This window comes from Haemorhous mexicanus, chromosome 2, assembly GCF_027477595.1.
Source record: "Haemorhous mexicanus isolate bHaeMex1 chromosome 2, bHaeMex1.pri, whole genome shotgun sequence".
Lineage (NCBI taxonomy): Eukaryota > Metazoa > Chordata > Aves > Passeriformes > Fringillidae > Haemorhous > Haemorhous mexicanus.
Window position 1 is genome coordinate 15,467,386 of NC_082342.1, and position 27,796 is coordinate 15,495,181.

At 37.6% G+C, this 27,796-nt stretch overlaps 1 protein-coding gene across 17 annotated transcripts in view; it reads left to right on the forward strand.

The window, feature by feature from the left end:
- EMSY (EMSY transcriptional repressor, BRCA2 interacting) overlaps positions 1-27,796 on the forward strand; it is a 42,013-nt gene that overhangs the window by 6,360 nt on the left and 7,857 nt on the right. For 4 of the 17 annotated variants that reach the window (XM_059873274.1, XM_059873397.1, XM_059873284.1 and 1 more), the window contains 13 exons: positions 1,332-1,507; positions 2,752-2,904; positions 7,116-7,375; positions 11,834-12,098; positions 14,146-14,415; positions 16,723-16,872; positions 18,577-18,777; positions 20,864-21,000; positions 22,514-22,687; positions 23,591-23,789; positions 25,093-25,257; positions 25,510-25,668; positions 27,355-27,414. In XM_059873274.1, coding sequence (XP_059729257.1) covers positions 1,332-1,507; positions 2,752-2,904; positions 7,116-7,375; positions 11,834-12,098; positions 14,146-14,415; positions 16,723-16,872; positions 18,577-18,777; positions 20,864-21,000; positions 22,514-22,687; positions 23,591-23,789; positions 25,093-25,257; positions 25,510-25,668; positions 27,355-27,414 — 2,369 coding nt within the window. The remainder of the gene's footprint in view (positions 1-1,331; positions 1,508-2,751; positions 2,905-7,115; positions 7,376-11,833; positions 12,099-14,145; positions 14,416-16,722; positions 16,873-18,576; positions 18,778-20,863; positions 21,001-22,513; positions 22,688-23,590; positions 23,790-25,092; positions 25,258-25,509; positions 25,669-27,354; positions 27,415-27,796) is intronic. The other 13 variants (XM_059873425.1, XM_059873333.1, XM_059873293.1 and 10 more) reach the window with 12 other exon arrangements.

The window sequence follows — 27,796 nt, forward strand, 5'->3', positions numbered from 1 at the left end:
TACTGCTTTAGTGCTGTAGAAAGACTTCAAGTTTTAATTTTAAGTTTAAAGATTTAGAAGTATGCTGTTCACCAAACAAAACCCACCAACGTCCTTACACCCCTTTAAATAAATGGGGGGAATAATGAAAAGCATGTAGTTGTCAAATCAGGATTCTTTTCCTGAATCAAATTTTCCTTTTAAGTAGTACTTCTAGTCTTAGTATTCTGCAGAACATGAATAGTTTGTCCTAAGGTGTTGCACTTCAATGAAATATTATAATCCAGACAAGGTGCAGTTTTAAAATGCTGATTTTCTTTATTTTTCCTATGGTAATTCCTTATGAGTGATGGTTGGTATTATAGTATTTGACTTACATAATTATCTTAACTCATTAGGAAAGCCTTCTTTGCTAGCTTTTGTACCTTTTATTTTTTGTTTTTAAAATAGATCTTTTTCTTAGCTTATGTAGCTCTCTTTATACAGTATGCATATGTATGAGGAGTGCTGAAGCATAGATTTAACAACAGAGCAGATACCCTGCATTTTACAAACTACTTTGTAGCAGCTCTTGCTGCAACTTGCTTGAAATATTTCATGTGAGAAGTTATTTTTTAGAATATATTAATACATTAAATGGGTTGATTTGCTTAAAAACATTACAGCATTGAACAATAATTTGCCATTTTGCTTTTGCTGATTTGACAAATGACTCATGTGAAACAGTCAAAAATATTTATCCATCTAGATAAGAATAGTGTTTTTATGAAACATTCTAGTGTGGGTGTAAGTACTGAAGTTAAGAGCAAACTAGAGCAGAAGACAGCTTTCTGTTTAGAAAGATGCTTAGGGTGCATTTAAATAATCTCATGTTCTGTCACCTTGTTTGGGACTGCTTTAACAAGGATCAGAAACTCTTCAGGTAAAAAAATTTGCCTTAGAAGCTGAGAGTTTTTTTCCTGTAACATAATCCATTTCAATAGTCTTTTATGATATCTGTTTAGTTTCTTGGTATTTTCATAATCCAGAAGTAGAGTACAGCAACTGAATAGTAGCTAACCTTATGGGGGGGGTTTGAGTGTGGTGTTCACACACCTCTGGCCCTTGAACAGCTCTGTAAAACAAAACAACAAAAGAAGAGTCAACTCTTCAATTTAAAATGGGAGGGCTTTTATATCAGATAACAAAAATGCTAGGGCTTTCATGAGATAAAGAAAGTTGAGTATTAGTGCTCTAGTGTGTCTTAAACTGCCTTTTAGACTTGTACTATTGGAAAAGAAATGTACTCAAATAGGATACTGAGTATTTGGAAACTTGTCAAAATACTTAACAGAACATGCATTTCTGTTTAGTATGTCTGGACCAAACAGCTCTTCTGAGTGGTCCATAGAAGGTCGTCGACTGGTGCCACTGATGCCACGCCTTGTTCCACAAACAGCTTTCACTGTCACTGCCAACGCTGTTGCCAACGCAGCGATTCAGCACAACGCATCTCTGCCAGTTCCTGCAGAAACTGGAAACAAAGAAGGTGAGAGAAAGATGGAGCTCTGCTGCAATCCATGGGAATGTAAAAACAACGTCACTATAGAAACTGGTGTCTTAGATTTTAAGTGTTAAATATTAAAGTTATTTTTTTGAGGCCAGGTTGGATGGGACTTGGAGCAGTCCAGTCTAGTGGAAGGTGTCCCTGCTGATGGCAGGGGGTTGAAACTAGGTGAGCTTTAAAGTTCCTTCCAACCCAAACCGTTCTATGAACCTACCAAAAAAATCCAAATATTTCTTACCAAACATTATTCACAGAAATATAAAATACCCCTTTTTTTAAAAGATACCCTTGTGGTGTCTGCAGCATTAATCTGACTGCTTTGTGTTATTGACACTCTAGCAACTGAAATATGAAAAGAACCCAGTTCGTGAGGAAATGACATTCACTGATTAACTTCTTCAGCTCTGTAAAATTTAAAAACTTGGACTAATGGCTAGATTTTGTAAAGTTCTGTAAGTGATGAAAGCTGTTTCAGAATGTTTTATTTTAAGAATTCAAGAAGTTTTTGGTTAAAATCAAGAAAATACCACTTTGAGTTTTTTCCTTCAGATTAAATGTACTATGGTAACAAGTAAAAAGGTTGCTTTCTGCTTTCCCTATGCTTTTAAAATAATGGTAGTACACATTCCAACCAGCTTGGCTCAGCAGGCTTGAAGTAGGCTTCATACAACCGGGGAATGTGTAACATTTCTTGAAACAAGCTGTTTTATCCTGGTTTTGTGAGAAGTACTGCATCATTGTGTTATTACTTAAAAGCAATGGTTTAAAAAAGCTGATTAGCACAATCAGTTCTTCACTACTGAACAAATATTTTGGTTTTTTCAACTGATGTACTGTTGAGACAATAACACTTTTCTATCAGTTACTTGTCTAGATGTGATCACTTACAGAAAAGCAAAAAGATCAACATATTGAATTAATGCTAAAATTAAAAATATCAAATTATAAAGTAAAGATCAGTACAAAAAAATTTCACATTGGCAGCACAGATTTTTGGGGATGGGAGGACAGGAGTTCAGATTTTTGTGTTGTCTTTGAAGACCATTAATCTCATGGCCATGATTAGCTCAAACTGGGGAGTATTCCACAGTAACAGGAATGCAGAGGCAAAAACACAGATAGTAAACCCAGTAAGTCTTTGGCTTCCGTTTCAGTAGTAAAAATAGTGATAGGATAATGGGATTCTGCACTTCAGTTATATGGAAGGTGTCTTTTCTCCTCTTCAGTGGTGGTTTGCTATTCCTACACAAGTACCACTTCAACCCCAACATCTACCCCTGTTCCAAGTGGCAGTGTAGCAACAGTGAAGTCCCCCAGACCTGCCAGTCCAGCCTCCAATGTAGTCGTCTTGCCAAGTGGAAGTACTGTTTACGTCAAAAGTAAGTGATACTAGCAACTGATTAACAAAAGGGAAAGAAAGGGAGAACATGGCTGAGGCTTAGACCAAATTAAACACTCCAGCATTGGGCAAGTCATTTAACGCCTTTGTGCCTTCGTTTCGTCTAGGGAATGAATTTATTGCTTCCCTTTGTCAGATAAATAGTGTTCAGGGTAAATCCACTCACTGCAAAATGCTGCAAGGAGCACTAAAGCTACAAGGACAAGTGAAAAATATTTTGAAAATTAAATATAGACATTTCTGTATATCAGTGAATTTCTGATCCATCTTGTTGAGAACTAAAGCATGGTAGTCACTTAGTTGAATTAGAAAAGGTCCCTCTTTTCCACTTTCACAGTTGACATATAAATTTTTTCTTTTTGGATGCAGTTTGGTAGGTGTTTATGCTTACATACTGTGTCTGGCCATTTTGTGATTTACCTGGAAGTCAGTCTTAGTGAAACTTTTGTTCCTTGGCAGCTGCAAAAACTTCATGTGAATTCCTACCAGAGACCCATCTTCATGTAATTAAATCTGGAAATCCAAGACATAGAATCTAGAAACAGTCTTTTTTCTTCAGAGGGTGTATGTGTCCCCATCTTTGTTTGGCTAGTAAGTCAGCTAGTTCTAAAAGCAGATTATGTTCTCATATATATGCCCTCATCATGGGTAGTTTTATTTTATTATTAAAATGTTTCCTTCTGTTTTATTTGATTCTATCAAAACAAGTAAAGATTAATAGTAGATAAATGCTATATAGAAGTAGATAAATGCTATTTTTATGCTTGCTCTGTATACCTGTAATAATTTTAAAAAGGGATTTAATTATTAAAAATTATTATCTTTATGCTATATATATATACATCTGTACAAGCTTCTAGCTAATCAGAAATGCCACTTAGTACATAAATATAATGTTACTTGCAAAAGAGCATTGTTAATGGCTCTATCAACCCTTGAAACCCATTACGTTGAGATTTTTCATTTTTCTGATCTATACACTAATCACTTGGGTTTAGTTTGAAGATTCAGGGGAAAACATTCTTAACATCTTAAAATTTTAATGTAGACTTTATAGAATTACTACGTGAAAATGAGTATCAAATAAGTCTAGACACATGATACAGGGTTGATAATTTTCATTTCTGTCCCTAGATTTAAGTTTTTTTCCCTACTTCATGTGCTTCATTTTGTTGTTACTGTTTTTATTGACTATTTTTTTAAGGAATTGTGTGTCTTTCAGAGTATGTCACATCAGTCACATTGATTTTTATCAAACCTGCTTAGGAGCAGATTCTGGAGATCAGAGTTACAGTCAGGACTTTGCCACTGGTCTGTGGTGTAACCTCTTCCAAGTCACAGTCTGATTGAGCCATTAACCTTTCCATGACTGTGCTTCCTTACTTATCAAGTGTAAGTTACAGTCAAAGCTGTATTACCTTTTAGCTCAATGTCTGTGGAAAACTTTGTACAGCAATTTCTAACATGAAATGAAAAGAATACTATTCTTGCAAAACCTCAGCAGTGAAAACAGGAGGTCAAATGAGCTGTACTTAACATAAAATAATGCTCTGCTAGTTTAATGTTACTTTTTTATGTCTTGATGGATTGGTTGATGAGTTTTTTGTGGATGAGGAACACAGACAAAGTTTTCTTTATTTCTTGGTGCCCCACCAAAATAACAACTATGTCCTAACATGCTAGCTGCATGTGGATTTTGGATATAAATGGATTCTGAGATTTTTAAATGACTGCACACATTCAATATGAGTGGTGTGCCCATGGTCACAAGTTTCTATGGTGCACTCATAGTTACAAGTTTCTATAGTGCACTCACAGAAATACTTAGAAGCCTGCCCATAATAAACCTTAAAGTTATGTAATCAAACCTCTGCTTTATAGAGGGAGGTCACCACTAGGCTTATTCAGGGGCATAGAGTAAATTATTGATTAGAATATTTTGATTGATAATAGGATAGAATTTATTGATTTGAAATCTGGTTTTATAGATCCACACTTCACTTGTACTACTACAGCCAACTAGGCAGCCAACAGAAGCTATGTTTTTGAAATTTGCTTCTCTTTCCTAGTTCAGTTTCCTATCTCTGTAGATACAGTTGTCAGCCTTTGGATACGTACCTGCAAATGCGCTGCTACTCCTGCTGAGGCAGAATACCATTTTTCCACAATTGCCTGTTGTGGTGCTGGGCAGTTTCTTATCTATGTTCTTGCATCTTCACTTTTTAAATGCCAGAATATTAATTTTAATTAGAGATTGGCCATAATTAGATCTTGGCCCTAATTAGAGATTGACTACCAACCAAGTTTGCTTTGATTACTAGCAAGACTGCCTTTTGCTGTGATGGTGTTCTTTGTCTTTAAGCTCCAGGCACATGGAACAAGATTTTCAATCATCTTTTGCATAGGCAGGATTGTATCTGTTCAGCTTCTCTTGGATTGTTTTTCTTTTTAAATGGTTTGACAGAGGTTAGTGTGGTAAACATAAATAACAGGATTGCAGATTGTCAAGGTTGGAAGAGACCTTCAAGATCATTTAGTCCAACCATCAACCTAGCACCATCATAGTCACCCCTAAACTACATCCCCAAGTGTCTCATTCAGATACCTCTTGAACACTTCCAGACTTTTGTCTCCCCAGGCAACTTATTCCAATGCCTAGCTACTCTTCCAGTGAGGTTTTTTTTCTAATACCTACTCTGGACCTCCCGTGGCACAATTTGATGCTATTTCTTCTTGTCCTCTCACTTGTTACCTGGGAGAAGAGCCCAACCCCCATCTGGCTACACCCTCCTCTCAGGGAGTTGTCAAGAGCAAGAATGTGCCCCCATAACCTCCTTTTCTCCAGTCTGAGTTCCCCCCCAGTTTCCTCAGCTGCTCCTGCTGCTCCAGACCCTTCCCCAGCTCTGTTCCCTTCTCTGGAAGTGCTCCAGCACCTCAGTGTTTGTCTTCTCAGGAGGTGCCCAGAAGTGACCCCAGGACTGGAGGTGCTTCAGCAGTTCCCAGCACAGGGAATGGTCACTGCCCTGGTCCTGCTGCCACACCAGTGCTGATACAGGCCAGGTGCCATTGTTTTGCCCACCTGGGCCCTCCTGGCTCATATCCAGACAGCTATTGGCCAGCATCCCCAAGTCCCTTCCTGCCTGGCCACCCTTAAACCATTGTGCCCCCTGCCTGTAGCTCTGCATGAGATGGTTGTGATCCAAGGGCAGGACCTGGCACTTGTCCTTGTTGAACCTCAGCCCATGGAGGTCCAGCTTGTTCAGATCCTTTCGCAGAGCCTTCCTGCCTTCAGTGCTGCCGAGTAGCTATGAGAGGTTTGCAAAGTTACTAATCTGTGCCTTTCCATAATTTATGAATCTGTTGCCTACTTTTTCAAGTTTCATTTGGATTTAAGATCCATTAATCACGCTGTTATCCTTTCCTGAGCTGAATATTGCAGCAGATTTTTTTTTTTCTATGTGTGCAGTATATGATTGTGAGGAAGAAAGAACTCTTTTGAGCCTGGACTTCTTTTGTTTTTCATTATTGTGTGTTAGGTGCCATTTTATATCTGTTGCACAAAATGCACCAGAGAAGGCAAAAGTTGACGAAGTGAGGATTGATCTTCACAGTGAAACTATATAATAAAAAAAAAGAATTATATCTCAAGATGCTGTATTAAGGTGAAAGGCAGAAGGGTACTATAAGGGTAAGCATGACACAAAAGTAGGTGCAAAGCTGAAGTCTAAGGAAACTATAGGGGGATAAACTTTGATAGTCCAGTTGCTGTAAACAAAACCACCACCAAAAAATCCCCAAAGTAATGTAAAAGTTTAAACTAAAATGTGTGTGGCATGATCCCAATCCCCTTTTGTGTGTAGCTTCACTAGTCAAACTTCTGTAGACAGAATGAAAACCCTTTATTGGCTGTTATGTTCTTTTAAGCTCTCAAACTGAATGAAGTAACCCAGTAACTGAGTAGCTTGGGGTTTTGGGTGATTTGTCCCTGATTATCCCCTGCACTGAGTGTGGCCCATATCAAGGACTAAGAGCATCTGAGGTGTGATACAGCTTGGTTGTCACCATAAAATGTAATTTATCCTTTATTTCTTTTTGTCTTACTTGAAAGACTCAAAAGGATGTATTGTTTCAGAAAGGACTGAGATCTGCAGACAGGGGAAACACAATTTAGAGAAAGTATTTCTTTTCCAGGTGTCAGCTGCTCAGATGACGATGAAAAGCCCCGCAAAAGACGGCGAACAAATTCTTCTAGTTCTTCCCCTGTTCTCCTGAAAGAGGTCCCGAAGGCAGTAACTCCTGTCACTAAAACTATCACAGTGCCTGTAAGTGGGAGCCCCAAAATGAGTAATATAATGCAGAGCATTGCCAACTCCTTACCACCACACATGTCGCCTGTGAAAATAACCTTCACTAAGCCCTCAACACAGACAACAAACACCACAACACAGAAGGTATGTGGGGGAAGCTGCCAAATGTTCCTTTATTCTGGTTTTATCAATGAATAAGATGTGATGTTTGACTCTTCCTTTCTGTGATCTGACTAGCTGTTTTTTAAGGATTGCGCTTGGGATAAGGTAATCCCTCTTTAAAACGAGCAAAGGGAAAACCAAACTCTTGTATGAATTTAGTTCACCTGTGTGTGAAAGGACCTGGATTGACAGCCGTGGAGACTGAAGCCCTCTTTTTATCCACAGAACAGGTACAGCACAGGCAGCGGGAGTGCAAGCTTCCCCCAGACTGCCCCGCCAATGTGCCTCAACCCTGACCTGAAGGGACCACTTCTAGGGATGAGAGGGGATTCAGTCTCCATGCTCATTCAATTCTTGGCCTGTCTGGTGAGACTGCCAACAAGGTTACCAGTTAGTACCATTTGTGGTGTTGGGTTTTGTGATATGGACACTAGTCCACTGAGAACTGGATCACATAGGCCACTGAACAGCCTTCAGATGGTAACAACTGTTGGTCAAAGGTAATCTTTCTTATTTCTATTTTCCTTATTTATAATTACTCTTCGCAGTAGTAGAATTCCAGGAGAGTTGGCATGGGCTTTCCCTTGCCAAGCCTTTTATCTAGAGACTAGTTTTTTGGGATCTGTAATGCTTATTCTTGAAGCTGATCATAGTCCAGGGACTTTATTTTCCTTCCAGTACTAGTGTGCCATTTCTCATTTTACATTAACAGTGTTACAGTGGTCAAAATCAGTTGCATTATTTCAGCTGAGTGTGCTTAGCTTTCACCACAATGCAAAGTGCAGAAAAGGTTTTCCTTGTCTAAATTTTGTAGTGGACTTAGATTTTTAAGTGCTTAATCTATGGCATGACTATATTACCATTATTTAGGAGGCATTTCAGTTGTGTCTATTTTTCTGTTTTTAAGATTTAAAAAGAATGAATGGTTCAGACCAAGTTCATTCTTGGTACAGTTATTTAGTACAGCAGACTTCAGGGAGATGTAGGGTCTCTGTGGAATTAATTTTGCCTCGATACCAGCAGACTTCTGCTAGGCTAGCCACTAACAAGCATTTTTTTCCAACAGTGAGAGTTTGACCATTGAGCTCAAACCTTTGCATGGTATTTGTCCTAGTAGTCTTCTTAATTGCTTTATGGCTCTTTTTGGATTAGCAGAGTTCCCGTGTCTTGATTTTTGGAAAGTTTAAAACCACGTAAGATTAACTGAAGTAATGTGCAATAAAGATAGTGGCTTTCTGACCTCTTCCCACTCCAGGGAAGATGCTTTCATTTGATTCACTGTTCTTTAACAGTGTCCGTAATCAAATTTCATCTCTGAATACATGAGTATATTAGAGAAATCCATGTGTGAGCATAAACCATCAAATTAAATTCAGTGCAGCAAGTCCACAGCTACTACAGGGATTAATTTATCCATCCTGTTGCATATTAGGGTTATAATTAGTGCAGGAATAATTTTTTGCCTTAAACATCTGTAGGGTTGTATTAAGTATGGGTGTTATATATCATGGAAGTTAAAGATTGAATGTACTAAGTCTCCAGAAGAGTGGACTGTTGATAGGACCTCCTGCAGTTATGCCTCTCCACTTGTTCTGACATGGAAATTTTAGAGCTCACTTTGCATTCTATTATTTGACTGTCTTACTAATCTGCAGTGACAGGAAAATCAGTGCTTATTTTGTTAAGCAGAGTAGCATTTGTATCTGAGCTTGTCACAGTGCCCTCTTTTGTTGGATTTAGATATGCCAGAATACGTAACTGGATGATTTTGGTGAGCGAAATCCCCTTTAGTGGTTTTAAATTAAAAGTCAGTGTTGTTCATTCATATCCAACAGGACATTTCCTATTTGAGTGTAAGTTGTTAGATATGAATGAAATTCTTTGTTTCTGCATGCCACCTCTTTGAATTGTTTTGACATTTTAGTAGGTTGGCGGAAAATCTGTCATAACAACTAATAATGTCTCAGCTCCAGTTTCTGGGTTCTCTTGTAATAAAGTCACCTGAGTAGGACATGGAAGGAATCTAGCTAGTGAAGTTTCTGGCAGTTATAATAACCTTATTTTTTCAGGGACTAAGTTTTGACATCTCTCAAAATAGAGCTGACAGTTCTAAATTCAGTACATGTCGGGAATTAGATTTTACTGCAACGACTAGAACCATCAACAACAAAATTGCCACCTTGATTTGTGTATGTGTGTATGTTTAAAGTTAGGTAGTTTCTGTCCTGTAAAACATGGGATGCAGTTTTGGTACCCATGATGAGATTATTTGGATCACTTCAACATATATGACAGAATAGTATTTTAGAAATACAGTGGTTGTGATTTGAACTTTAATACTTACATTTTTACCTGAATTTTATGTTTTCTGGATATACTTCATGCATGTGAAAATAACCTTCACTAACCCCTTCACACAGACAGCAAACACCACAACACAGAAGGTACTTAACTTTGCTCTGCTCTGTTAATTTTGAAAGATGAGATAGAATAGACACAAACCTGCTTAGTCACAGTATAGCAGTCACTGTTGAACTGTAATGCTTTACAGGCTTTATTCCTTCCTTGATTAAATAAAGTTTTTTAAAGTGATAATCATGGACTTAAGGAAATGCAGTTGTCTACAGGAGTTGTGATTATGCCCAGCTTCATTCTATATATCTCTATTAGTTTTGATGCTGAACTTGCCCTGTTGTAGTATTGTTCATATTCACTCTAACCTATAATCTGCCTTTTTAATCTGCAAGTTGTCCTTTGACTGTTCCTAAATTAGTTACTCTGGGTGGAATGGAGCTGACCCTAAACTTCAGACAGTTGGAAATATCCCTAGTGTAAACTGACATTTTAAGAAACAGGATAAAACTCCAGAGCCATATCATAGAATCCTTTCACTTCCAATTCGCACACTAGAACAAACTGTGTCATGTTCAGCTCATCTGCATGTTTGTAGCCCAAGACCAATTTGAGAAAGGTGTTTTGGTTAAATCAAAATTAGGCAGAATGCAACAATAAGAATTATACAGAGAAAATGTTGTCACTGGACAAAACAACCAAGTAGAAAAGCAGCAGAATGTGGAAACCTTGTCCTTCAGACACGTGTTCGTTGTGGTCAACCTGCTATAGCTTGCAGGGTAGTAAGGTTTTGATTGTCCTCAGATCGAGATATTAAAGCTTTATCTGAGCAGCAGAGACAATCAAACTAAGAGCTGGGGCAAAAGGAGAGGCTGAACCAGCCATATTGGTGAAACTTGCTGCTTTTCTTCCATCCATGTGGCTATTTCCCTTTGATTTATTTTTTATTTTCCTATTTTTCTTTAAGCAAATTATAAACTTGTAATCTCTTGATGCTTGATTTTTTCTTAAGTCTGTTTCTGGTACCATTATAATATTATTTCTTTATCAGATAAGGTTTCAGTAGTGTTTGGCTAGCAATGTAAGACTTTGTGTGAGCTGACACAGGTTTTCTTTGCCCCTTTTGTGCCTTCTTTTTCTATTTGGCTTTTGTTACATTAAATCATTAATAAGTTTAAATTTTCAAGGTTTTAATAAACAAAATTTTTCTTGGGACAAGAGCATTATTTAAGTAATTTCTTAATATTCTTGCATGATAAACTGAAAATGTTTTGTACTTCTTTTTCTATTTTAACTATGTGAGTACAAGAAGGGAAATATAAGTTGAATAAAAGGAATTTTTTACATAAACAATCCCCATATTCAATACTTAATAAATGTTTAGTTTCCTTGGTGAGTTGCACAAGGACAGACTTCTTCCAATGCTGTCATGAATTCTGTGTTTTTCTATGTCAGATTAAATTCATGGAGTTGTAGTTGTAACTTGCACTGGGGTGTTGCTTATTCTCTTCAGACAAATCAGAATTTCTTGCTGTTGAGAGCACTAAATAAAGCAGAAATTGCTTCAAACCTACAGCATTTTTCCTTCACTGATGAAATATTATTTACAGCCTTGTAGATCAAAAGCATTTCCCATTACTGACTCAGCAAGTACTTGTTAATTGTTAAAGAAAAAAAATCATCTATTTTCTCTCATTGCTGTGTCTTGATATTTTTGCAAGGTTTGGAAGAGTGACACTTAAAACCTGCTGGAAATCCGTTCAGTTTCTCTTAAAATGGGTTTCAAGCTTCCTGGCCCAGTTTAATGAAGTCAAGTTCATTCCTGTCTGTTTGCCTTCAGACATGAGATAATTTTACTTTATTCGATAGTAATTGTTTTCCTTAAAAATCCTAATTTTAAGGAAATGTTTATCACCACTTCTTCAAAATAGTTGCAACTTTTTCTTGTGAGCAAATGTGATTGACAGTCTTAAAAGCTTTTAGTAAACATGTATCCCTAAAACTAAATAGACAGACATGTTACTGAAATATAGATGCAAGGAACAAATGAATTTCTTCTTTTTTTTTTTTTTTTTTTTCTTTTTTTAGGTCATAATAGTAACCACCTCTCCAAGCTCAACTTTTGTACCAAACATCCTTTCCAAGTCCCACAACTATGCAGCAGTTACAAAACTTGTCCCAACATCAGTCATTGCCTCAACTACTCAAAAGCAGCCCGTGGTTATCACTGCTTCCCAGTCCTCTGTGGGCAGCAGCAGCAGCTGCTCCACTCCTTCCTGCACTGCAAATACCATTGCTGTGACTGCTGTAGTGTCATCCACACCATCAGTGGTTATGTCAACAGTAGCACAAGGTATGGCAATTCTCTTATCAAGGCTCTTTCATTGAGGAATTGGTCTTTGCATTGAGGATAGCATTGGGGAAATGCACTTTTTGTTTACATGTGAGTAAAGCACAGGACATATGGAAGAAATCTGCTGATGAAACTAGTCCAAAAGGCCCCACAAAAGTTCTTGTTGAACTGTTTTCTTCTGTACTTCAACAGTTAATGTGCCAATCCTCTTTTTAAAGAGGGTGTGATGCAGTGGTGTGACCTAGCTCTAAAACAATATAACCTCAAAATGGCTGGCTTCAAGAACTTTGTCTGGTGCATAGAAAAATGTGTATTTTCAATATTTGAAGGTGATTGCATCTTTAAAAGCCCAATGTACAAAAACATGGGAAGTTAACATCAAGTAAATACAGCTTATTAACAATTCTAAAAGGTAGAGAAGTGTTTACACCTTTTTATTGGTGTCTTTTATCAGCATGCCAGTTTTAAAGTCCTTTATAATTAAGACCTGAGTGGGCCTGATTAAGATTCTTAGGTTTCTGATTTCAAATTCCAACTGTGTATGCTAGCTTGACTGTTTCAGCTTCACAGCCACCAGCTAGCATTTAAAAGGGGAAGCTGTGAATGAATGAATGAATGAAATTATTAATTAATTTATTAATGAGCCTTAGTGAGCAGCACTTGAAAGAAAAGCTGCCTGACAATTACAGGTGTCACATCACAATTTTTCCTGGTTTGTATTTTCCATTCTTGTTCCATTCCACGAAACACTGGGTTGCCATATCGAGGCTGAGGAGGTATTTTCCTTCCCTATTGCTTGTATTAACATAATCAGATATTAATCTGTGGAGCAGAAGGGCTCACAGCAGGCTTTCATATTGTTTGAACTGTTGATTCTTAGTTGGGTTTGATCATGGAGGAGGCTTTAATTCTAAAGGACATTAGGTGGAGTGTCTCTCCAACATTTTTTTCCCCACGACTGTCAGTGGCATTGCAGAAGATGCTGGTGAAAACTTTTGTGACACGAACTGGTGATATGTTCAAATGTAAAGTTAAACTCATTAATGGAAAGAGCTGCCCAAGGAAGTGGTGTAGTCACCTTAAATGATGCAGTGAGAAAAGGGTTGCATATTTAGATTGCCAGAATTGTGCATTTACTATTATTTCTGTCATTATCACTGCCATCTGTTTCTCTTTTCCACTGCAACTGGGATTTAGTTAAAAAAATTACTTCATAAGATATGGACTTTGTTTCTCTGTTTTGGTGTTTATGGATGTGAGGTTTAGAATAATATACAAAGTCAGATTTTGCTGATTTTGTAAATGTTGTGACAGGTATGTAAGGGAATGACAGAAATAAATAATAAGATTTATTTGGGAACTTTGTCTTTCCATCTTACTGCAAACTTCTTTTAATCACTTTTGCCTGTAAGATCACCTAACCTAACAGCACAAAACAGGTGGTCCCCAGTTTTATAACTTACATACAATCACTTGATTTTTTAAAAAAATCTAAGCAACTCTTTTGCTAGCAGATACTCCCTTCCAGTGTTGATGGGTTTGACATTTGACATCGTCCTAATGCCAGCTTCTTGCAATTGTGATTTTAGAATCATTGAATCACAGAATGTTTTGAGTTGAAAGGGACCTTAAAGATGTAGTTCCAACTCCCCTGCCAGGGGCCAAAACACTTTCCACTAAACTAGATTGTTATGAATATTTATAAATAAACATATATCTATATATTTAAAATACTTTCATTGTAGGTATTTTGCTATTTTGAAGCTTAAAGATGAGACTTTGAAAATATTATTGAATTATGTGTATTACAAAAGGTGCAGAAGTAAACTGGGTTTGTGGTCTTTCCATTAACTGCTGTTCTGCTGCCACGTTGAAGCTCCATTGCCTCCTAACAGAGCACTTCTGCTACATGGGAGCTTTATTTCCTCACATATATCAATGTATTTTTCAGTAGTAAAGATAAATGAAATGTAAGATTATTTTAGAAAGTATAGTATTTTTCTTTCTCATTGCACTGGTGAATCTTAAACCCTTTACTCTTTCACAGGTGTATCTACATCAGCAGTTAAAGTTGCCTCTACCAGACTACCTTCCCCAAAAGGTTTGGTTGGGAATCCAACTCAGATCTTAGCACAGTTTCCTAAACAGCATCAGCAATCTCCCAAACAGCAGCTGCACCAAGTCCAACAGGCCCAACAGCAGCAGCAGCAACCACAGCAGCAGCAGCTGGTGCCGTGTTCTGTAGCCCAGCAGCAGCCACAGCAATCTCAGCTGCCAGCTGGCATCAAGCCCACCATTCAGATCAAACAGGAATCAGGTAGTTGGAGTTGATCTTGGGTCACATTGATGAGGTCTGGCTGCAACTCAGGAAAGGAGGGCAGAATTCTGCCCCAAAATGTTTGGGGGGAGTGGTCATGAAGGCATGATTTCTTGAGTACAGGATTTGGCTTCAAACATGAATATAAGTAGATAGTTAAGGATGTTTGAATGTTTTCAACTAACAGTAATTAAAGAATTTGGTTCTTTCACTCTTCTTGTTTGGTTCAGGTATTACAGACCATGCTTTAGGTGTATGTGTTTTTGTCTTAGAGATTGAGAGGTATGTAAATAAGTTCAAAACTAATGTGATTGGCAACCTGAAACACACCAGTTTTCTGAAGATCCAAGAGGTGTTCAACTATATCGCCTGGAAAAAGAAGTTACTCCATGTTTTAATTATTTGCTTTGGTCCAGAAATCAAAACGTACTTTTGAGGTACTTGTCAAAACAAATACAGTTAGATCTGGAAGTTAGACTGGATTCTTTCTGTGGTATTGATTCATTCAGCTGACTTTGGGCAAGTCATGTTATCTTTCTTTCTTGGCTTCTCTCTGCTGTAGCACACAGTTTTTATCTCAGCAAGAAGTAGTAAGAAATAAAGTTTGCAGATCTATTTCAGAGTTAACCAGTTCTCAAATAAGTGCTATAAAAGTGCAAAGTATTTTTATCTGTATTAATATAAAATCCGTATTTTATTTTAATCCTGTCAGTAAAATTCTTATTTTATATCATACTATTTAGATCAAACAATTAAAATAGACCATGGAATGAAAAAGTAAACAGCCCTACTCCTGTCCTTTGATAAAACTACTTACTCCTGTCCTATGATAAAACTACTTTTTGGTATAGGACCTACTCCTGTCCTTTGATAAAACTACTTACTCCTGTCCTATGATAAAACTACTTTTTGGTATAGGACCTACTCCTGTCCTTTGATAAAACTACTTACTCCTGTCCTATGATAAAACTACTTTTTTGATATAGGACCTACTCCTGTCCTTTGATAAAACTACCTTTTGTATTACAGGACATTGCTTAAGAGAAATAATAGCTACTAATTAAGACATAAAAAAGGCTTTCAGCCACTGAACAATATCAATGTGAGCCTCATTTCCTCATCTTCTACCATGAATTTAGGCTCATTGTGCTTTTTAGTTAAAAGTTTCTTTGGAAATACTATCTGATACCAATTCTTTCTGGAAGATGTGAATCAGTTTTCATGGAGACATTACTTTTTATCCAGTTTTGTGTTTGGATGATACAGAGACTTCAATTTCTCTTTCAGTTTGGAGCTTACTTGCTCTGTACTGCTTTTGTAGTCAGTGTAGAGAGAAGAAAACATCTCTGGAGGATGTTCCACATCTCAAGTGGACAAGACTTTTCACCTAGGAGTACTTGTGTGCAAACCTAAGTGCTTCATCTAGATGGGATTCATTCAGGCTGTATGTTCCATGGCATTTGTCCACCACAATGAATTGCATTTACCTCATCATGGAACAGATCATAAGATGCACATCTCCTGGATGTACTTTTGAACAGATGTTGTGAATCTGCTGGTTTGCAACTGAGAAGTGATTCTCACAGAGGTACCATTCCCCAACATAAAATGAAGAGAGAGGGAGCAGAATCCTGGAGGTACTAACGTGCCCTCATCCTTCATTCTTACTGATATACTCATAGCTTAAGCCAAATTTCTTTGTGGCTTTAAGATAACCAGTAAATCAAGGGGAAAGAGAGCAGTTTACTTAAAGTAACCTTCCCTAGCCAGTGGCACAGTTGCTTCCTTACAGTCACTAATACTCCTTGTGTAGAAATGTTTTTTAATTTATTCAGGATGGTAAAGTTTGTCTAGGCTTATGACATATTAGGATTTATAGACTGAATTGATGAAGAATTATTTTGTTTCTCGATGGTTCATAGTATATGAACCTATTCAGTCTTGGTTGTAACCTGTTGGCTCCTGGGAAAGTTCTGGTTTTTTGTATCATGTATCAGGAAAAATAAAAAATAACATCAACAAAGCAGTGATGGAATGGACAGTGGAAGTAGCTAGCAACTGAAACAGGCACATGAAAGGCAAAGATGATGACTTTCTTGGTATAACAAAACCCAACCAAAACTAAGCAAAAAAACCCCAAAAAACCAAACTCAAAAATTAAATAATTTTTTTTCATTATCAAGAATATATGGACTCAGAATTGAAGCCTTGTGGAGCTACTTGCCCACTAGGCCTTGGTCTGAGAAAGCATTTCAGAAAGTAACTTATCGTGCCTGTATTTTAACAGTGACCTTTCTCCTTTCCTAGGTGTTAAAATAATCACTCAACAGGTGCAGCCCAGTAAAATCCTTCCCAAACCAGTTACAGCGACCTTGCCCAGCAGTAGCAATTCACCCATTATGGTGGTTAGCAGTAATGGGACTATCATGACAACTAAACTGGTCACTACTCCCACTGGTAAGTTACGGCTCTGAGAAGGGAAGGGAGGGTAAATCCAGACATACAGGTGATCAAGCATGGTTTTCTAGGGTTACAAAAAAGACACTTACCTCTTCTGAACAGTGGGCACTACGGCACATTCACAATCCTGTTGTTATTTATTCTAGATCAGAATTTTTCCACTGAGTGCTCTTTTACTCCTCTGTTTGAATTGGTACACAAAAATACCATTGTTCCTTCCCCACTGGGTTTATTTTAAAGGAAGTTTTTATGCAATCTATACAGATACTTTGCACTTCTGTAGTACCTTATATTACATGATTTATTCTGATTTAACTCAAGCAGACAGGTCAGCACCATTCCTGTTTTGCATAGATGGACTTCAAAAGAAATGTGACTTGCTCATAGTCCTGCAGTGAATTTATAAAAAGACCAGTAAATTAAAATTTAAGCTCCCAGTGTTTTTCTGAGCATCTGTTTGTATTTGTGTTTCTAATGGATAATAATGCGGACTGTTCTGATTGTAAACTTTAATGAGGAAAACTTAAAAGGTAGCTTTATCCTGGTTTTCAGAAAACTCTTTAATTTCCTTGTTTTTTTTTAGCATGGGCTGGGAATATTAGAACAATGAAATCGTTATGGTTGGAAAGGCCCTCTAAGATCATCAAGTCTGACCATTACCCCAGCACCACCATGTTCACCACTAAAAGCCTTGTCCCAGGTGCCACGTCCATGTGGCTTTTGAATGCTTCCAGGGATGTTGATTCCACCACTTTCCTGGGCAGCTTGTTCCAATGTCTGACCTCCCTTCCCATGAGCAATTTTTTCATAATATCCTACCTGAACCTCTCCTGGTGCAATTTGAGGCCATCCCCACATGTCCTTAGCATAAACTAATGGTTAATACTCTGTTTATAACTTTTAAAGTACTCCACAGATACATTATTGACTGCGTTAGAAAAAACAAATGTTTTGCAGTTCATTCAGTTGGTAAAATCTGTACTGTGCTCTCTTGGATGTGGACACATCTTTCTTGATGAAACAAACTGCTTTCCTCTTTGATCTTTAGCAATTAAGGGCACTATCTCCAGCATTACAAGCAAAATGGAATTTCAGTGATTGTGTAGCTGTTGTTATTTTTGAACAAGTTTCTTTTGTGGACTCATTTCTCTTTGCATTCAGAAAAGAACTAGTTCTAAAAATCAGCATTTATACTATGTTGAGAGGTTTCTTTTGTGCTGCTGTATGCTAAGTCCATAAAATAGCATCATCATTGTAAATAATATTATTTTTCTAAGGGTGTTACTTAAACTATTCGTTGGTGGTTCTCTTTATAAACAATCTATCATCCTAAGAGGAAGGCTGGAGTTCTGGTTGTGTCATCAGATGCCTGACTCCTGGGCATCCAAGGGAGCAAGAGGCAAACCTACAGGCAGAATCTGCACATCTATTGAGAATTACAAGGACATGAATTAAAATAAGGCAGTCATTTGTTGAAATACTCAGAAGACTGTTATATTCAGTTTAAATTTAGTATATACTTGAATATTGCTCTGTGGATTTAAAAATTACTAGAAGAATTTTAAAGGGTGGTAATAGATTGCAGGATGGGATATCTTTGAATAAATCTGACACTTTTCTCCTAAACTAACATTTTTCCACAAATATTAGTAGAGGATTGTGTTGTAACAGTGAGCTTTTTTTTCTCTCTCTTTAAAACAGGAACTCAAGCAACTTACACACGGCCAACGGTGAGCCCCTCTCTGGGGGCTCGGATGGCTGGAACTCCAGGGGCTGCTACTTATGTGAAAACTACAAGTGGTAGCATCATTACCGTAGTTCCAAAATCACTGGCTACTCTAGGAGGAAAGATCATCAGCAGTAACATTGTTTCTGGTAGGCATATGAGTACTGTTGTTACTGGTAAGAGTTATTTCAAAAGTAACTTTGGGCTTGCTTTAATTGTTCAGGGCTTTTCTGTGGGTTACATGCTCGAATAGTTACTAGAACCTTTATTGGAGAATTCAGAAGGAACATAGCTGAGCATGAAGAAAAAGGTAATAGGTAGAAGTTTGAAGGTGGAGTGTTCTTAAGGATTGTGGTCATTCTTGTGTTTAAGAAGGAAATAGCAAATGTGAAGGAGAGCTGGGAGGAAAGAGAAATGTGGGGTGGGGGCTAGTAAGTTGTACAGAGGACAGAAAGATCAGAAAACATTATTGGCCCAAATTCAAAATATTTTATAATTTCAGTGCTGCCCTTCTCTGTTCCACTGCATATCCAAAGAACCAGAATAAAAATGGATTGTGTATGTTAAATTCAGCTATGCAATTTCCACCTTATTTTGATATTTTACCACTGGCAGCCTGTCTTTCCTTTAGGCCATGTTCTGCCTTAGGCTTTCCCTCCCAGCTTTGTGCAGACTGTGTTGGCTGTCTTTGTTAGTCTGCTGATTAGCCATTGGTCTCCCTGCTGGTTATGTGCTGGTACAGGTTGCCCATAGAAGCTGTGGCTGCCTCAGCCCTGGAAGTGTTCAGGGTCAGATTGGATGGGGCCTGGAGCACTGGTGTAATGGAAGATGTCCCTGCCCTTGACAGGGGTGGAACTGGATGAGCTTATAGGTCCCTTCCAACCCAAAACATTCCGTGGTTCTATCATCTCTGATGATAGGGTTTTTCTGGGACCAGGACCAAGCACACTGATACCAGTGACAATTTCTGGTATATCTTCAGGACTTTGTTTAGCAAAGAGCCAACATTTCACCAGCCAGCTCCAGTCACTGCAAGGTTCTGCACAAGCTATCCAATAAATGCACTCTTGGGCTGTAATTTGGTAGAGCAGTTTTACAGGTTTTGATTTCCGCAGAATTATATTTAGGGATGATAACAGCACCTTCTTTGGCAGCAAGTAACTTTTTAGCCTGTTGTGGGTGTGGTGAATTGTTAAGACAATTTCTAATTCTTGTAATGAATTATACACAAGTGGAAGTATTCTCCTGAGCAGCAGCTAATGTGAGGAAGCCTGTGAGTGATCCTGATGAGGATAATAAGAACACAAGTCTGGAAATCATGCCTGCTTTTTTCTTTTTGATTGCTTAATTGTTTTTGCTAAGGGAGCAGTCTTTAGATGCCTCTGAAGTCAGTAGGATTAAATAAATCATAATCTTGTCTCAGCGTGTCTTCCCTTTCCCAGAATTGGTAGAATTGTTAATCTGAAATAGGTTGCGAAGAATTTACAGGCATGACTAACAAGTACAAGGTAGTAAAGAGGTTTGCAAATTTGAGTTTGCAGCTGTGTTGTGACTGAATGGTGCTTTCTTCTGGAGAAAGGGGAAATTGTTGATAAAAAGCTGTCTGAGTAGCTACTGCAATGTCAGTCTGATAGCACTGATTCCAGTGTATGTACTTTTGTAGACTGTGGAAAGATGACCAGAATTACCTGTCAGTGCAGGTAACTAAAAACCTGATAAAGGGAATGGGACTAAGTAAATACTAACATAGAAACAGAAATAGCCGGGTCAGCAACAAACAAAACAAGAAAAATAAAACACCCCCAAACAACCAACTGGAGATACATCCTTTTTACATAGATTCTTCTACAGAGGTCATCTGTAGAAGAGTATTTGTCTGTGCAAATAGGACCTTAAGTATTAATGGTGTCTTTATCCCACCCTAACTCCAGCCTTTGAAAAGTTCTACATGTTTGCCTGAGTAGGCTGTGTTAGTCTGCTCTGTAACTTGTGAGAAGGGGTTGCCTGTCCTAATGTAGAATACATTATGTTCCCCTGGGCACACCTGTTTTTACTGTAGGTGAAAGATTTGTTGAGTTGGCATGTAATCTTTCCATGTTGAGTTGGGTGACATGAATTCCCATTCCAGATGCTGCTGGTTTCTTGATGTGCTGTCAGATTTAAATACAATGATTCTTCTATAGTTCCCCAGCTTCTGTGGTGAAAGAAAATATACAAAATATGATAAACTGTACATTATTTTTTCTCCCCACAAAAATTTAGGAACTACGACCAAAATCACTACAATTCCAATGACATCGAAACCCAATGTGATTGTTGTGCAAAAAACTACTGGAAAAGGAACTACAATTCAAGGGCTTCCAGGCAAAAATGTTGTCACAACACTGCTGAATGCTGGGGTAAGTAATTGTTTCAAGTCTCAGGTTGAGAGCCTAGTGACAAGCTGTGTGGTGGCTGCTGCTTGTCCTCCATTCTGCTAAAGGCTCAATTAAAAGCAAACTGCATGAGCTCCTTAACAGATCCGGCATGCCTTGATGTCAGGGATCTTTAAAAACTGACTGTGGTTTGCAGAACATGCTTAAAGCAAACTGGGGATGTTTTCAAAGATAAAGGAAAATAGAAACTTTAGAACTTTTTTTTCCATGGATAATGATTTTGAATTCCAGAAGCAATGAAGTAGATGAAAATTACTAGAATTTAGCCTGCTTGTTCCAGTAAGAGCCGGGGTCCTGTGTTAATAACTTGCATCTCCAGCCATTTTTTGTTTGGGTATAAAGGGCAAAAATAAACTGTCCTCACAGTAGGGGAACCACTTTCAATTAATTTGGTTTGTAACATTGTGGCATCCTGTGCCCTGGTTACTGCATAGTGGCGAATTTTTTTTTTTTTTAACCTGAGGCATACCTAAGAGTAAAATCAATCTTCTGGCATCAACTGAGCTTATCTGTAAGTACTAGTAAATAAAAATGATCAATGTTCCAAGATAAAACTGAGATTTCATTCCTTATTCCTGTAAAATTTAAAGAGCTGCTTGAGTAGAAGAACTACTGATAGTTTTTTTTTTTAATATTTTATGATTTTCTTTTTTAAGTTTTGAACTTCCCTAGTTTTAGAATTAAAGGTGTATTTGCAGACAAGTGGAAATATTGTGACATTACACAATAGTAGCTACCAAAATGGGATGGTATTTTTGAAACAAGTATGGTTTGGGGGATTTCCAGCTATTTCATGGATATTGGTAGGAACTGGCTACTGTACTACTCACTTAGTTTGTTACTGTGCAGAGCTTAAAAAAAGCATGCTCAATGTCTTTGCTCTTCTCAAGCTATCAGGAGTCTAGTCATATGTGAACACTATTCTGTTGTCAAATGATTTCTGTGAAAGTGCTGTGAATCTGGATTTTTTGATGAAGTGAACTTTTAATTGAAAAAAATTCCATACATAATTCATGTCTTGGTTGTGAAGACAATGCAAAAAATCTATATTTAAATGATATTTTTAGAATCTCAATTTAAATAATTTTTTTTAGAATCTCAGTTCAAGTTTTGTAGACGTCTTGTCAAAGTTAGTGTTAACAGAAATTGGTGGTCTTAAAAAGACATTTGTGAAGGATTTGAAGAAAGTTCCAGTTTTAAAAACTTCATGTCTTTTAGTTACTTCTTTTTATTCACCCCTTCAGAGCTGCTTGAAAGATAAGGTAATGGAAAAGTGGATTTTGGTAGCTTTTTCCATTCAAAACCGTAGGTTTTTCTGTTCTTGGTCATCTCATGTATTTTCTGTCAAATAAATGTAGTTGTAGCAGCAGATTTATTTCATGGTGCACACACTCACATATAACTATATTTTTTTGGAAAATTGGGTCTCACTGAACAATTCCATTAAGTTAATCTGTAAACTTTGACTTCTCTGCAGGGGGAGAAAACTATTCAGGCAGTGCCAGCAGGAGCAAAACCTGCTATCATCACTGCCACAAGACCCATCACAAAAATGATTGTTACACAGCCAAAAGGAATAGGGTCCACGGTCCAGCCAGCCACCAAAATCATCCCAACTAAAATTGTTTATGGTCAACAAGGGAAAACACAGGTACAGTGAGGACCCCTTTATGTCTTGGAATGTACCCCTAAATTTTAATGGGAAGTAAATAATTTTTCAATGTGTTTCCTCATTTGTTCCAGGTTTAATATATATCTGTGGGGAATGAGACTTAGTGGCGTAATGAGGTGGCCTCGATCCTGATTTCTCAAGCACAGTATCTGCATTTGTTAGCTTTTTCTGAAGGCCTAGAGCAAGCCAAAAGGATTTACTAAGCCTTTTCTGGAGCTGAAACTGTCTGGCCATGGCTCCAGATACTTGTTTACATCTTACAGCTGATGGTTAGACCATTAGAAATAAAGATGCAGAGTCTGGACATAGGTCATTCATCAAATCTGAGGTTTTATTGAAGTTTATTTTCTGCTTAGTACCTGTTCTGGCTGTCCCTGCAACCTTGTGTAGTTGGTGGGGCTGTATACAGAGAATCTGGCTTATTTCTGGATGCTTTCAGTTTCAGCTTTTTCTCTGGCTGCACTTAGTATTTGAAAGAACTAAGCTTTTATGAGATGTAACATTTTGTGTGTTTTGGTTGTTCAAGACTGTATTTATTGTGGAAGTGCTTGTCCTTATCAGTGCAGTGCATGTTCCAGCTCACTTGCATAGCTTTTTCTTATCACACTAGTTTTATCTAGTCCTGAAAAATAGCTGTTTAGTGGTTTATTGTGTTAAACACTTCAAATTACTGAGTGAGAAGTACTTTCTTGTGCATTGCCATTTACTTGGACTTTATGGTTTAATAATCAAAGTTGCTGAATTTAAAGGTAGACTTTCTAAGTAATATAATAATATTACGTAGGTGGTGTACGTAGATCTGAGTGGCACCCTGTACTCTGATTGCTCAGATCTGTTTTCTTGAGTGCTTTTACTATAAACAAAATTTACCTTTCTAATTAGGTCCTCATAAAACCAAAGCCAGTGACATTTCAAGCAACAGTTGTGAGTGAACAAACCAGACAGCTGGTGACTGAAACGTTACAGCAGGCTTCAAGGGTAGCAGAGACAGGAAACTCATCTCTCCCAGAAGTGAAGGAAGAACCACAAACCTACACTGACAGTAGTTCTTCTTCTACAGAGTCTTCCCAGAGCTCTCAAGGTCTGTGTTGGTGTCACATAATGTATGAGTGGACTGTCTTCCAAGCATGCCAGCTTGCTCCAGAGAGCTCTATGTGTTTCCTTTTTAGCACAGGTTTCACCCCATCTGTTTGCAGTGAAGCACCATTGTTCCCATACCTTTATATTTTTCTTTCTTTTGAGCTACTTACTATATGCTTTCATTAATCCTGAGAAGTGGTGATAAAGGTGTCTTGCTGGGCTCCAGCTTGCTGTTACAATGCAACCTGTTCCCTCTTCCTGCAGAGTCTGCCAGACGTAGGCAGGGTAGCAAGTTATGGAGGTTATTTTGGCAGTCCATGCTCTGCCACTGCCTTTCCAGATTGTATCGAAGCATCTCTCTGCTGCATGTCTGAAAGCTGTTATGGGACCAACACAGATCTTGGTCCTTTTATAGACATGTATATGCATCAGGACATATATCAGACATGCAATCCTGATGGGAATTCTACCCTGGCTTCAAGCCATGATACAGATGCAGCTCTTTGTGTGTAAGAGGAGCAATAAATAATAGGGCATAAACAAAATCCAACCTGTGTTTGGGAGTGACCGTGATATGTATCAGTACAGCAAATAAAAGCAAGTTTCTCAGTGAAACCTTTGTACCTTTTCTATATAATTTTGTAACTGTTGGTCTATATGGCCATCTAAGTAAGTTTTAAAAAAGTTCTGAAGATTCAACCAACTTACCAAAATTTGGTGCTTTTCGTTCAGAATGCTGAATACATGCTGATCACCTGAACTGCTAAAACCTTCTGGAAAAAAGTTCTATCCAAGGCAGATTCAAAGAAACAGATACAAAGAAACCTGCTTGATTTTTTAAACAAAATCTTTTACAAAAAACTAAGATACAGAACTTCTGGTTTTTTGCTGAAAACTGTTGATATTATGAACAATGTTTAACTTCAAGAATCAATTAAAAAAGAAATGGAAGTGTTGCAGAATGAGAGTGTGCATCCTTGGCAATGTTCAAAACGATTAAGTAATGAGTAATTTGGTATCATTTTGAATTATCACCCTGCTTTAAAGCAAGAAGTTGGATGAGAGCCCTCCAACACAAAATGGTTGTATGATGGCTTGAACTGGCGCAGGTTGCCCAGAGAAGCTGTGGCTGCCTCATCCCTGAAAGTGTCCAAGGCTGGGTCAAACATGGCTTGGAGCAACCTGGTCTAGAGAAAGGTGTCCCTGCCCTTGGCAGGGGGTTGGAATGAGATGAGCTTTCAGGTTTCTTCCAGTCCAAACCATTTCATGATTCTATGATGTGCCTTTGGTTTTTTTGCAAACAGATTCTCAGCCTGTAGTCCATGTGATTGCTTCAAGAAGTCAAGATTGGTCAGAACATGAAATTCCTGTGGACACAAACCCTACAATAATTTACCAGGATGTATCCAGCGAATCTCAGTCAGCTACTTCCACAATAAAAGCTTTGCTGGAACTTCAGCAGACAACAGGTCTGAAAACCCATGAGATTGTTTAGGATAACTTCAGAGGTTATTTTTTGCTTAAGCAGGCTTTTGTAATAAGTTTTGTAATTTAAAAGCACTTATCTTGAATCAACTTAATTCCTTCTTTTTTATCCTGTTTGTTTGCATCTCTAGTGTTCACTATATTTAATTAAACTGGTACATTTATATTGTAGGTTTATTTTATTATGAAGGTTTATATATTAGAGGTTGATTTTATACTTTGCCTTTCTTCTAAAGCAGTGAAGGAAAAGTTGGAATCAAAGCCAAGGCAGCCTACCATTGACTTGAGCCAAATGGCTGTTCCAATCCAGATGACTCAAGAAAAGAGGCATTCTCCAGAAAGTCCTTCAATTGCTGTTGTAGAGTCAGAACTAGTGGCTGAATATATCACAACTGGTAAGTGTCTAAGGTTAGTGTGAGGGTGGCTTTGCAGTTGAAGTCTGAGGACTTATTTTTGGAGTTTTCTTACAATAGGTTTTACTTTTGTGTTTTTGCTGTAATTTTCTGTAGAGGAAATGAGTATTTTCTTCCACTCCTGAGACCCTATGCAGGGGACAGAGATTACATCTGCCTTGCTGGGCCATAAGGAAAAATGTTTCTAACTGAAACAGAGTGGTTGCTTCAGGATAGCCCACTTGAGTAGATTTTCCATTTCCTGGATGTAGAAGACAGACTGTCCCACCACCCTTAAATTAAAATGTCCAGTAAGAAGAAAGTAGAAAATGAAGCTAGAGGAACCATAGCCTAGTTTTTGTACACACTGAAAGGAGTCAGACATTGAGTTTGTTAAAATCCATTTAGTCCTGAGTTAAAGCCAGGTTTGTGTTTAGCATGGTAATGTAGCCCCAGTTTCTTCATTTTCTAGAAAGCCTTGAACTAATAAATATGCCCTTCTAAAATATATGTTACTCAAATTCATCTCTTTAAATTCTTGACTCCTATTTGGACATCCATTTTGTGTGAGTCCTTTCTCTTGTCTCTCTGATGTTCCCTACTACCCCGGAACACTAGGTATGAGACACTTACATGAAAGGATCAGATTACCTGTTTTCCATTTTAATTTCTTAAACCCATATTGTTGGTCTCTATATTATTTGGAAAATGAAAGCAAAAACATGTTGGAAGTCTATATTGGAAAAGAGAAATAGAACTTAATTGTATTAAACTGTATTACTACATATATGTAGCTCCACAATTTTAGTGCTAAATGTCTAATCTGGTATTTTCATTTTGTTCTTTACTTCCTCCCCTTGCTCCCATCCCTCGAATGGCCTGAATTTAAGTTGTGTGAAATTTGGGCTGGGGGGATGTTATTATTTTTCTTTTAAATAGCACTTACTGTATCTAGCTTCAATTTCAAATATTTGAATTATGCTCCCTTGGATCTCCTTTAAAACAAAAACGAAAGTATAATAAATGATGTTAAAGTGCTTTCCAATTAGCACTCAGATATCTTCACTGATGCAGATATTGTGCATTGAGCTTCTCTTCAAGGTTCCAGTTTTTGATGGGTCTTGCTGTGAAAGTTGATGTACAAGAGGGCCTTTTGCAGGGAGGATGGAAAATTACAGTCACTGTCTTTGTTGACTTCAGTACTTTTCTGCAGCTTAGAAACCATACAAAGTACAATGGCTAAAAATTTCCTGGAGATACGGATATACTGTTTTAAATACTAGGATTTCTGTAAACATTGATTTGAAATGTGAGAATCTTCCAGAGAAGTGCAGACTCCTGTGGGTTGGCAGCGGCAGGTTGTGCTGCAGCACTAAACTGGTTATTTTGCACTTAGATTTTTGTCCCTTCCCCCAGTTTCTCTGAACATTGCCAAGGAGTGCAAGTAATGAGTTTCTTTTTGGTTTGATTCGTGCTTCTCTGAATTTATCAGTAACCCACATAGCTATATTTTCTGCTAAAAATTCAGTAGTAAGATAGTAAAGAATCTGTAGACTGTTGTGAAATGTCCTGCATGCGCCTAGACCAAAGGATTAGACATTTGGGAGCTGGGATTCAGAGTGTGCTTCCTCATGAGATGAAGGGAGCAATTCACACATCTTAGTGTCACCGTTTTTTGTCTGTCTGCAGACTCAGGAAGACAACACTGTATTGGTTCACATTCGGAAGAATATCTACACAACCATATAGGTTAGAATCTTTATTTTTAAATAAAGTTTTCAATTGTGTAGGATTTGTTGGGACATACCCAGGATAAATCTGGCACAGCATGCAGGCCAGTATTGATGTAAAGCAACTTTCTTGGAGTGAGAAAGTAAAATTACCATATTAATTCAAAATTTGACCTTTCTTTAAAAAAGAAAGAAAACCTTTCCGGAAGGTCACTAGAAACTTTTTAATTTCAAGTTATGTTACAACTGAGTTTAAACTTTGCTTGTTCTCCTTCAGTGATTAAATACTTTGAAACTAAGAAATTAGGTTTCACAAATATTTGCATGTTAGTATGGACAGACAAAGAGATTTGGATTCATATCTTATCAGTGACTGGAATATAGAATTTTTTGGTTTGGTT